The sequence below is a fragment of the Electrona antarctica genome (assembly GCF_951216825.1).
Source record: "Electrona antarctica genome assembly, chromosome: 18".
Lineage (NCBI taxonomy): Eukaryota > Metazoa > Chordata > Actinopteri > Myctophiformes > Myctophidae > Electrona > Electrona antarctica.
The window spans coordinates 5355723-5368812 of NC_136799.1; the positions used below are offsets into that span (position 1 = coordinate 5355723).

The following is a 13090-nucleotide window of genomic DNA, read 5'->3' on the forward strand; positions in this document are numbered from 1 at the left end:
TCCCTGGCATATCTCTTCAAATGGGGGTCCACAGGCTAATTAGTGTAAATTTGGGGGTCCTTTACATGACAACGTTTGGGAACCACTGCTTTACACACTGGGGAGCATGGCAAATAATTTTAAAAACAATCCAGAAATGTATATTTCGCATCAAACTATTTATATACTGCAGATCCACCTCATTCCAAACAGGCTCTGTGCATGACTAGTTCCCTTTTCCTGGAGGTGGCGTTCCCATAGCTTCGTTTGATTGGCTCAGCCTGGAGGTGGCGTTACCATAGCTTAGTTTGATTGGCTCAGCCTGGAGGTGGCGTTACCATAGCTTAGTTTGATTGGCTCAGCCTGGAGGTGGCGTTACCATAGCTTAGTTTGATTGGCGCAGTAAGCGGCCTGCTCGGTATTCTTCACTTGCACAATGTAGGAGGCGGGACTAAGGGGGACTTCCTGTTGGGATATCACCCCTGTGTTTGCTTCCTGTCCATCGGGAGTGCATGTAAGTCAGTCATTTTCTACGGACAATTATAGTATTTTCTCGTCACTTGTAATTTTTTTAATTACGTTTAAAAAAAACTTTTATTCATATGGTTCATTCATTTACCATTGTTTTTTATTGTAATGTTTTATTTAGGGTTTTTTTCTCAAGGGGAAAGTTGTATGCTCCAGTGACTGTCTGTGCTGCTGCACTATACATACAGGAATACAGTACAGTACAGTACAGTACAGTACAGTACAGTACAGTACAGTACAGTACAGTACAGTACAGTACAGTGGAGTACAGCACAGCACAGTACAGTGGAGTACAGCACAGTACAGTGGAGTACGGTACAGTGGAGTACAGCACAGTACAGTGGAGTACGGTACAGTACACTGGAGTACAGTACAGTACAGTGGAGTACAGCACAGCACAGCACAGCACAGCACAGCACAGTACAGTACAGTACAGTACAGTACAGTACAGTGGAGTACAGCACAGTGGAGTACAGCACAGTACAGTACAGTACAGTACAGTACAGCACAGCACAGCACAGTACAGTACAGTACAGTGGAGTACAGTACTGTGCTGTACTCCACTGTACTGTACTGTACTGCACTCCGCTGTACTGTACTGTATTCCACTGTACTGTACTGTACTGTACTGTACTGTGCTGTACTGTACTGCACTCCGCTGTACTGTACTGTATTCCACTGTACTGTACTGTACTGTACTGTATTCCACTGTACTGTACTGTACTCCACTATACTGTACCGTACTGTATTCCACTGTACTGTACTGTACTGTATTCCACTGTACTGTACTGTACTGTACTGTATTCCACTGTACTGTACTGTACTGTACTGTACTGTACTGTACTGTACTGTACTGTGCTCTACTCCACTATACTGTACCGTACTGTATTCCACTGTACTGTACTGTACTGTACTGTACTGTACTGTACTCCACTGTACTGTGCTGTACTCCACTATACTGTACTGTACTGTATTCCACTGTACTGTACTGTACTCCACTGTACTGTACTGTACTGTACTGTACTGTACTGTATTCCTGTATGTATAGTGCAGCAGCACAGACAGGCACTGGAGCATACAACTTTCCCCTTGAGAAAAAAACCCTAAATAAAACATTACAATAAAAACAAATGGTAAATGAATGAACCATATGAATAAAAGTTTTTTTTAAACGTAATTAAAAAAATTACAAGTGACGAGAAAATACTATAATTGTCCGTAGAAAATGACTGACTTACATGCACTCCCGATGGACAGGAAGCAAACACAGGGGTGATATCCCAACAGGAAGTCCCCCTTAGTCCCGCCTCCTACATTGTGCAAGTGAAGGAAGCAGGAGCTCAGTTCGGGGCTCTTCCCAGGTGGGCAGAGGGAGAGTAGCGCCCAGGATTACAGCTTAGGCAATTGGCACTTTGTAAAAATGCGTTTTTATATTTTTTTAATAAAACATAATAATCGCAGTTATGAACTTGAAACGCCTACTCGGTATGCACAACCGCGGTATCGCGGTTAACCCATTTTGAGCGGGAACCACTTTTGGTGTTACATACATTATGTTATAATTTAGCTATTGAAAAATAGCAGATCTACAAGCTCATAGCGCGGCACTAGGTCTGCTATTTTTTTTAAATCGTTAAAATGTGCCTCAAATCTTTCAGAAAATTGTCATGATTTAGAAGACTTTTTTTTTAAATGTCGACGTCAGGCCTGAATGGGTTAATAAATGCACCCAGCCCTACTCACCAGCAGATTTGAAACATACAGGTATATGAAGGTGTGTTTCCGGTTCAAATCTGCTGCCTGGCCAATCAAATGGGAGCTATGACGAACTGACATGGAACAGGAAAACTGTAACGTGACGTCTCCTTCTGGAAAAACAGAACTACAGTCACACACAGAGCCTCTAGAAACTGGGTGGCTTGTTGCAGGGTAACAACGCTTCTCCACTGCTCTAACATGTTTTTTTTTTACAAAGTACATTATGCATAATAACAGTCTCACTTACTTTCCACGGTTTCATGTAAGTTTATATGCTGATTGATAGCTTCGATGTGTCGTGAACGCGTTAAACGTTATACGCATGAACTGCGAAAATTCCGGGGGTGACTTGAAACAGCCGCGGGGAACTTAAAACAGAGGATCTGACGTTTGTGCACGGCCGGCCACGTTGACCTCAGCCCACATTTGACTCAGAGCACATTGAGCTCCGCCCCTCGAAATGCGCACTGCAGTCAGTCAGGGGCTTCTCAATCCACTACCTTTTTAGGTGAAAGGGTGATCACCTAAAGGGTGATCACACTTTCACCTAAAAGGTGATTAGGTTATCGTCCTAAAATGGTGGCATGCAGCCACCTTTAAAACTTAAATTGTATGAAATACTTGCCATTAATATAGTGGTTGCAACTGTATTAATTGATTGCCCGAGTCCCGTGGTGGGAGTTTTGCTCTGGTTTTGGTGAATATCAAGTAGTTCCGGTCATTTTGTGGGGGGCACTGGGGGCCACGCATTTGTATTGTCGACATGTTGACCTTTTTCTACCATATAGTGCAACCTTCGTTCATTGGTAGAAATAGGTCAACAATACAAATGGCACTAGTTTTGTGGATTCATTTAATGCGTGGCCCCAGTGCCCCCCCCACAAAATGACCGGAACTACTTAAAATGTCACCAAAACCACAACAATAGCGAACATAGCCGATCCCCAAGCTTGCAGATCAGCTTTATTTAATTTAGCTATTTTTGAAAATAGCTAAAAGAAATGTATATAAATGATTAAATCGATTAGTACTGCATGTTTCACCCGTATCAGAGACATACCATTACTGTACGTAAGGTCACTGTCAGATGGAAACCTTATAGTTATACTGTATGTCCAAAACCATTAGATCCACTTATTATTATTCAGTCACAAGATCTCGTTAATACTTGCCATTATATTCATAACCCCCACACAGACGGTTAACCCCTTCCACTTTCAAAACATTTATTCCAGAGGTATACAAAAATAGAGCCATGCGCTTCGAGATTTCTGCTACTTTTCTGTATGTGACGTGAAGTAGGGCATAATGTTACAAAGGAAAGTAGGGCATAATGTTACAAAGGAAAGTAGGGCATAATGTTACAAAGGAAAGTAGAGCATAATGTTACAAAGGAAAGTAGAGCATAATGTTACAAAGGAAAGTAGGGCTTAATGTTACAAAGGAAAGTAGGGCATAATGTTACAAAGGAAAGTAGGGCATAATGTTACAAAGGAAAGTAGGGCATAATGTTACAAAGGAAAGTAGGGCATAATGTTACAAAGGAAAGTAGGGCATAATGTTACAAAGGAAAGTAGAGCATAATGTTACAAAGGAAAGTAGAGCATAATGTTACAAAGGAAAGTAGGGCTTAATGTTACAAAGGAAAGTAGGGCATAATGTTACAAAGGAAAGTAGGGCATAATGTTACAAAGGAAAGTAGGGCATAATGTTACAAAGGAAAGTAGGGCATAATGTTACAAAGGAAAGTAGGGCATAATGTTACAAAGGAAAACATAAGAAATGTCCCCCAACACTCCTACTTCCCTCAACCAAAACTTTAAGTCACCTGGAATGTTTTATTGTTGGTCCAGTTTTAGTCGACTAAATTGTGAGCTTGAAGATCTGCTATTTTCAGCATGCAACCAAGTGTAAAATGACTTGTCTTTTACTTATACTGGATCTCTTGTCCAATAGTCCCCTACTAACATTTTAAGTCTAGTTTTTATTTGTTGTCTTAGTTTTAGTCACCTTAGCTTAGTTTTCATTTAGTTTTCATCAGTGGGAAAAAAGCTAGTCGAAACATTTTTGGTCATAGTATTAGTGGACACACTGACACTCACTTGGGGCTGTGTGGTGGGCAGTCATAGTATTAGTGGACACACTGACACTCACTTGGGGCTGTGTGGTGGGCAGTCATAGTATTAGTGGACACACTGACACTCACTTGGGGCTGTGTGGTGGGCAGTCATAGTATTAGTGGACACTCACTTGGGGCTGTGTGGTGGGCAGTCATAGTATTAGTGGACACTCACTTGGGGCTGTGTGGTGGGCAGTCATAGTATTAGTGGACACACTGACACTCACTTGGGGCTGTGTGGTGGGCAGTCATAGTATTAGTGGACACACTGACACTCACTTGGGGCTGTGTGGTGGGCAGTCATAGTATTAGTGGACACTCACTTGGGGCTGTGTGGTGGGCAGTCATAGTATTAGTGGACACTCACTTGGGGCTGTGTGGTGGGCAGTCATAGTATTAGTGGACACTCACTTGGGGCTGTGTGGTGGGCAGTCATAGTATTAGTGGACACTCACTTGGGGCTGTGTGGTGGGCAGTCATAGTATTAGTGGACACTCACTTGGGGCTGTGTGGTGGGCAGTCATAGTATTAGTGGACACTCACTTGGGGCTGTGTGGTGGGCAGTCATAGTATTAGTGGACACTCACTTGGGGCTGTGTGGTGGGCAGTCATAGTATTAGTGGACACTCACTTGGGGCTGTGTGGTGGGCAGTCATAGTATTAGTGGACACTCACTTGGGGCTGTGTGGTGGGCAGTCCGCTGGCCTGGGAGGATGGAGAGCCATCATCCTGCTCCTGGACCCTCCACACCATGGCTGCAGAGGCTGGGCTTCCTGGCATTAGAGCTGTCAAGATCATCACATTTTAGTTGATTTGTCAGACAAATGATTATGACTCAAGGTCCTTTCAAACTATTATAGTTCATTCTGTGTGTAATCCAGGTAACTCGAGAACCGTTCGCCCCACCGACTTCAAATTCGACACACGCGTCCCACACCACAGCAGGGGGTGCAGTGCCCGGTGTCGAGTCGGTCGGACCCACGGTTGTCCAGAACCGCCCCAAAAAGGCCTCTGCCCGGGCTCTGGACCGGGCCCCTGCCCAGCGTCCATATATGGAGCTGGCCTGTTCTGACCTCATAACACTCCATATTTGGGCATGCCTGACACAGAACTCCACAAGCTGGCTGCATATACTCCACATTTGGGCATGCCTTACAAAGAACTCCATAAAGGGAGACAGACATAATATCTGGGTGGGGCATGCATTTCCAACTTGCATCGTTCCAAGTAGGCCAGTGTCCAACGGGCACCGTTCTAGTTACTTTAATGCGCAAACTTGCAGCGTTTCAACCAACGCGTGGTCTACCTCTATCTTCTTACTGTATGACACAATAAAGACACCACTGGTTAACAAAGTATTAAAAAAATTCCCTAAATATGGCTAAACAAACAAAAATGCCAAATCATCACACAATGTACTTTTTGTTTGTAGGGACAGTCTGTAAGACTTGTTGGCCATGTGAAATGCTGCAAAACAGTTACAGAGCTGTATAGAAAGAAAATGAACCAAAACAAAGTCATTCTTTCAGCTTATTAGTGTGGTTGCCTATGGGAAACCACACTATTGTTCCCCTTACCTTTTATTAGTGTGGTTGCCTATGGGCAACCATACTATTGTTCCCCTTACCTTTTATTAGTGTGGTTGCCTATGGGCAACCACACTATTGTTCCCCTTACCTTTTATTTCTTTCTTTCTTTGTTTATTATTCTGTATAAACTTTATTTTGGCACGCTACTCCTCCCACAGTTTTTGCCAAACATACTCGAGCCATATGTCAAATCGACCGGCTTCATCGGGAATCGTGTGCTTGTTGATTGATAAGAGAAATGTTGTATAGTTTAATTGATATTAATTAATTAGTGAATTAATTTTCCCCATTCACTTGAATGGGAAAATGGGAAAACTCACATTCAACTATTTGTTTCTCTGAGACCGTAAGGGCTGTAGTTACAACACTTGGAGGGGAGGTTCATAATAATTATGAAAATTAATTAACATAATTATATCGGTCGGCCTCATGGTGGCGCTATAACAGCCCACTTTACGTTTTGCATTATAACTCTTGCACGGTAGGTCGTAAAATCAAAAAAAAGAATTCCATGGATTCCTTGAGTCATGACACATCTCCCCATATAGGCCACGCCCATTTGCGTCAGGATAGATTTTCCGCCATTTTGAATTTTCTTCAAAACACACTTTTGGATCCTCCAGCTACAGATTTTGGCCAAATCTCACAAGAATCGGTACACATGATCTCCGGACCTATCCGATTAAATCAGCAGAGTCAGAATTTTGATAGTCCATATCGTTCGTCCGTAATCAGCTTCCAAAGTTAGTGGGAGGGGCCTATTTTACAAAAAACGGCACAAATCACAAACGGAATGTCCGATCCATCCCAAATTTTAATCAAATGTCGAGGGTGGCTTAATAAACACAGAGCCAAAAGCCAAAAGCATCTATAGGGGGCGCCACAATTGCAAAAACACTTACCCGTTTGTTGCAAAAACATGATTTCAGGGGGGGGAAACCCTCCCAATTACTTACACATGATCACAAGGGTGACTTTACATTGTAATTGGCTAGCAAAATTACCGGGAGGGGCCTATATTAGCGAGTGAGGCAACCACACTTTGCAATTTCCCAGAATTGCTTCTTTCTAGTTATTCTTATTCTTCTCCAACTAGCCTCTTCTAACAACAAGCTCCTTCTCCATAATGCAGTGTCTCTGTCTCTCTCTCTCAAGCTCCTTCTCCATAATGCAGTGTCTCTCTGTCTCTCTCTCTCTGCCTGTCTGGAACAGTCCTGTGTGAAATGACAGAGTAAGACTGCAAGTGTAACCACAGATTAAATGAAAGGTTTTGGTCTCCTGGGAGTGTGCCTGCAAAGTTTTGTGTCGATTGGTCCAGCGGTGCCCGATATTAGCTGTTCACAGGCCGACGGACAGGCCGACGGACGGACACTCACAGACGAACAGACGTTGCAGATCTGCTATTTTTGGCTAATGTTCCCCCGAGAAAAGCATTGAAGCATATTTTGATTATCGCCAATCGGCGCGAATAATTTTCATATGGTCCCATCCATAGTATGTACTGTAGCTAGCACAATGTAGTAGTTCAACGTTGGGACTTACTGTTGGGTATGGATGGAGGGCCAAGGCCAACCTCTTGTGGTCCACTCTGCCAGGAGGTTGTCTGACCCCAGGGCGAGGAACTGTCACTGCCTGGGTGACTGTCGTGACCTGAGATAATGGAGGACAATTACAAAATAAGTTGCTTTCCCCACATGTAATCCATAACATTGCTGAAAAGGCAGTGGACAATCATTCACACACAAGCCTCCTTTCAAGTGGTTCCCAACATTTTCAGGTCCAGACCCAAAAGATTAGATGTTTGCCCGGGACCCAAACTAGGGAAAACAGCAGATCAACAAACGCACAACATGTTCGCTTTGCGTAGCGCTGAGAGCTTGTTTATCAGCACAAACAAACAAACACGAAACGTGAATATTAAATGTGATGTTTGGACTCGTGACAATGCCCATTTCAAGTATCAATATTTTGGAAATGTCCCAATGATTATATTTACATCATATTTCAAATAAAAATACTGGCTGTAGGCCCGGGCGGCTGGCGTAGCCTTCTGGGCACCTTGGCTGGTAATCCAGTCTGGCAGTGTGCCGCGGGTTCGACTCCCAATCCCGACGGCCTTTACGGCCTTTCCTGTCAGCCTACTGTATACCTATCCCTCTTTAAAAAGAAAATAAAGGCGAAAGCCACAAAAAATTTATCTTTAAAAAAAAAGTACTGGCTGTAGCTGACCGGCATAAACTTTCAACGTATTCCTTTTTGTTTGCTGGTTTGTTTGGGGTTTGCAGGCATTAAGGTAATGAATATGTCAGGTTGTACCAGCCTATTAGATGTAAATGCTGGTAAGTGTGGTGCTCATGTGATTGCTATTATTTTTAAGATGACATGACAAGTTCAAAACTCTAATGACTGCGCACACAAACTGTACAACTAAAGGGTTTCTCACCTCTATGTATTCTCATGTGCATCTTTAGATTTCCAGGTTGATTAAACCTTTTCCCACAAACGGTACAACTAAAGGGCTTCTTCTCTGTACTTGACGCTTTCAGTTCCTGGGACACCTTGTTGCTCAAAGGCGATCTTTGTCCACCCACAGTGTGTGTCTTGTGTAATTTCACCGAGTTTAAAGCTGGCTGATCTTCCCTGGTCTGCTCCCACTCGTCACTGTCTTCAGTGTCAGATTCAGAAGAGAGGAGTTGGACATCGTTAGCTGCTTGTGATGTTCCACAGTATTCTACATCGGCTTGTGTTTTCATGTGTTCCGTCGAGGTGCTGGCTAGAGGCGCTCTTTCATTCGCTTCACTTTTCACTGCTAGTGACGGTCTTTGGAATATCTCCTTGTGTTCCTCTTTAATGTGTGGAGACCCTGGTTCCTCCTGAATGGGACTGGAGCTCATCTGTTGATGTTCAGGGGAACCCTCCTCTTTACACACAGAGGGGTGCAGGACGTCTAGGGTAAAAAAAACAGAATGACAGTGAACAATTAAATGGTTGAACTTTATATGTGATATTGTTTTGTATCTCCATTTGTCTCTTTTGTTTCTCATTTGGTATTGACCGCGTGATCTGGCATATGTTAGCTCTCTCACACCCCACCCCCAAACTTGTATTGTGAAAATGTTGTTTTATTATGAAAACTGTCGCGCAAACAGACGCAAATGACTTATGAAAATGCAAACTCAAAATGTGGCGTGTTTTACCAAGTGAAACAGAATGGGAAGAAGTCGGAGGGGTGGGGTGTGTGTGTGTTAGTGAGTGTGTGTGTGTGTGTGTGTGTGTGTGTGTGTGTGTGTGTGTGTGTGTGTGTGTGTGTGTGTGTGTGTGTGTGTGTGTGTGCAAACTGTACAAGTAAAGGGTTTTCCCTGTATGGGTTCTCAATGTGCTTTCTCACATCAGAAGTTCAGAACATGTTAGGTAAGTAGTTAGTAAGGACGATAAAATGCAAGAGTTGTTTCTGAAATGTGAGGAACTTTGGGATAAAGACAGGAGAAGTACCGGTAGTATCTGAGTTGTTGTTGAGCACACGAAATATTTTAACATTTGATATTGTACGATAATGGCAGGCAGGCATATCATCAGAACTAAATCCACAAGTGCATCACATGCAACTGGTGGGGTTCATGCAGCCCAGTCATGCCCTGATCGAAATTGGCTTGTTTTTGTTGTTGTATAACCGGTTATACAAACTATTCAGCGCAAGCCCCTAACGATGAAGAGTTTCACGTCACTGTTACCTGTAATTGTGTTGTGAGAATAACGTTGATTGATTGATTAAGGTGTATAAAACTATAAATCAATCATCCCACACATAAATCCTGGCAAAAGGTCTACAACTAAGCTCACACAACGAATGAGTTTTCTCCGATGGGTGGCTGGCATCTCCCTTAGAGATAGGGTGAGAAGTTCAGTTACGAGGGAGAGACTCGGAGTAGAGCCGCTGTTCCTTCGCCTGGAAAGGAGCCAGCTTAGGTGGTTCGGGCATCTGGTTAGGATGCCTCTCGGGCGTCTCCCTAGGGAGGCCTCGGTGCACATCCCACTGGGAGGAGACCCCGGGGCAGACCAAGGCGCAGTTGGAGGAAACACGTCGACTCACTGGCCTTGGAACGTTTTGGCATCCCCCCAGGAGGAAGTCACTAATGTTGCTCTGGAGAGGGAAGTCTGGAGCTCTCTGGTGGAGCTGTTGCCCCCGCGACCCGACTACGGATAAGCGGTTGAAGATGGATGGATGGATGGATGGAACATGACACATTGTGAACTTGTAGATTGGGTATTGTTACTACTTCTGTGTGTTACGGTCACATGACAAAGTAGGGCATTAATTTGCATATAAATAAATTAATTCAAATATGTAGGTTTCTACCTGACAGCGACGATATGTTGGTGAGTCAAGTCTATGCAAATTCAATTTAAGAACTAGCCATGGTTCACATGACGCTTGATTATGATGATTTGTCATGTTTCAGGGCTATTTGAGATTTTATAATAAATAGCATATGTCATGTTCTCTAGATCCATGGCATCAATGCTGATACAGCACCTTGCAATGGGTCTGGTCCACAAGATTCACTACACCACCAAGATACCCATGTACCTGTCTAAATACTTCCTTAATGTCAACAAAGTCCACACCCACAACACCAGAGGGAGTTCAACAAACCATGTGCAACCCAGATTCGGAAAAAAACAAGGGACTAAATTCATTTCGCTCCTATGCCACCAAAATGTGGAACGCCCTACCAACAGTCATTAAGACATGCGAATCCCTTGACTCCTTCAAAACCGCTCTCAAAGGGCACCTACGGACGGCTGCCATTCAAACTGGCCCCCGTAAAATCTGAATCCTCCACCCACCCCTTTCCCCCCTCACTGTAGGCCTAGGCCTATATGTTTTTTTCCCCTTTTTACCTCCTATGATGATTTCCTGTTTTGACTATATAGTTGTGTATATTCGCATGTCTCTAAATGTTTTGATGAATTGAAAATGGTGGGCCCTATTGTAAACAAGTGTAATGCTTTATGGTGTCGTCCACTCACTGTTAACAGTTTTTGTATTGAGTTGTACTTGAAATGTACTGTAATTCTGCAAACTGTTAATAAATCAATTAATCAACCAATCAATCAAATGTCAATGCGTCTCATTTCATTAAAAGGTCCACTTCAACCATTTTCAACCTATCTTCATACCATGGACCTCAGTCACTATGATATTCATTATTAGTTTAGTAGCCTGAATGTGAACCCGGACATGTTGAGTACACCAACGTTTTATGTTAGAAATGTTTAGTATGGGTCCCCAGCATGTAGAAACTGCCGGATGCTAACTTGCATATGTTGAGCAATTTTCATAATTGGCATAATATGTGACCATACCATTAACAACCTATAGAAGGCAAAATATTCAAAATTTCATCATGCTTTATCTAGCATGTGATGTGTCAAACGAGGGGGTTTTCATGATGCTGAATCCATTCCAAGCATTAGTTTTGCAAAAAAACACTTGGGCCCACATTTTGTGCTGATGATGTCAGATTGGCCGTTTTTAGCCCAATGCTTGGAATGGATTCAGCATCATGAAAACCCCCTAGTTTGACATGTCACATGCTACATAAAGCATGATGACATTTTTAATATTTTGCCTTCTATAGGTTGTAATTGGTATGGTCACATATTATGCCAATTATGAAAATTGCTCAACATATGCAAGTTAGCATCCGGCAGTTTCTACATGCTGGGGATCCATACTAAACTTTTCTAACATAAAACCTTGGTGTACTCATTGAGTACACCAAGGTTTTATGTTAGAAAAGTACTACTCAACATGTCCGGGTTCACAATGGGGCTCTATGGGCTGGCTACTAGACTATATAAGATTAATTGTCTACTCGCTTGCCTCTTTTCCACAGAGGTTGTACCTGTTCCATTATTTTGTCCTGCCTAATTTTGAACCAGGTCACAGTGTTTCCACTGACAATGAATTTGTTCAGATCCAGAATCAGAACCCTAAATGTTTAGCCGATTCGACTGGTATCAACCGACAAGACCGCGACCAGGAACTGCATGGAACCAAACATAGGTCTGTTTACTGTCTTTTTCTTGCCCTAAACTGGGAATCAAATTGACATGTCAATGTTTTACACTCTACAGGTTGGAACTTGGAAGATGGCAGCAAGATGCACATACGATAAAAAGATAAAATAAAATAAAAATGTGATCAGTTACAAACCTGCTAGTTCAGTGGCGTCTCCATGTCTGTGTTGCAGATCTATTTGTTGTTGGTATTGTACGATAGTTCTGACAAACACAGCTAATATGTCCTCGGCAACGGAGCTCAGTCGTTCATTGACGAACAGCCTCAGCGTCTCTATGTCACACATTGTTACTTTAGTTAAAATAATACACTAATATATTCGTAAACAATGTGTCCGCTGTTTGTTCTCTCGACGACAGTGTTATTTAGATGCTTTTGTTCTTCTTTTTTTTCTCGAATTCTAGTTCCGACCGTTAACTATGAGGAAGAAGACCTACCGGGTCGCCGCCGAGTTTCATGATTACTGTGACACCTGCTGGTGGAGATCTGTACTGCTCCATTTGATGGCGTTTTTTGTGGTCTTGAACCCTGCCACGGAACTAATGATTGTTAATAATTAATATGTATGAAGTAAATTCCTTGTTTCTGCCCTTTGTCTTATGGGCTTTGTTACACCTCACCAGAGGATTTTAATAGCATCGTACGCTACTGTGATGTTGCTCAGTTCAGTTTTGTCCTATTAATAACCGTGTTGTTTTAGACCAAAATGCCGGGATGGTTTCAGCACCGTGGACAGTGACTTGACATAAATTTCCAGCCAGGTCCATTGGAAAAAAGGAAACAAAAAAGGGGGGGGGGGGGGGGGGGATCATCTAGGTGACTTGGCAATCATGTGAAAAGCACATGAGGACCCATACAATTTACAATTTAGGCATTTAGCAGACGCTCTTAATCCAGAGCGATTTACAGGGAAACACTTTACTTGTACATTTTGTGATAACAGTTTTGCTCAAACTTTATTTTTTTCCTGCCTTGATCTGCTTTTCTTAGCTGTGTAGTCTGACCATTGATCTGAATTGTATTCATTTAATT

General features: G+C 42.8%; 1 protein-coding gene across 1 annotated transcript in view; it reads right to left on the reverse strand.

Annotated features, from left to right (window-relative positions):
- Positions 1–12518, reverse strand: part of LOC306942131 (uncharacterized protein) — a 33682-nt gene extending 21164 nt beyond the window's left edge. The window contains exons 1-4 of the mRNA XM_079527866.1: positions 12194–12518; positions 8417–8920; positions 7516–7623; positions 5060–5169 (exon numbers count right to left, since the gene is read on the reverse strand). Coding sequence (XP_079383992.1) covers positions 5060–5169; positions 7516–7623; positions 8417–8920; positions 12194–12344 — 873 coding nt within the window. The 5' untranslated portion in view covers positions 12345–12518. The remainder of the gene's footprint in view (positions 1–5059; positions 5170–7515; positions 7624–8416; positions 8921–12193) is intronic.
- Positions 12519–13090: the final 572 nt, after the last annotated feature.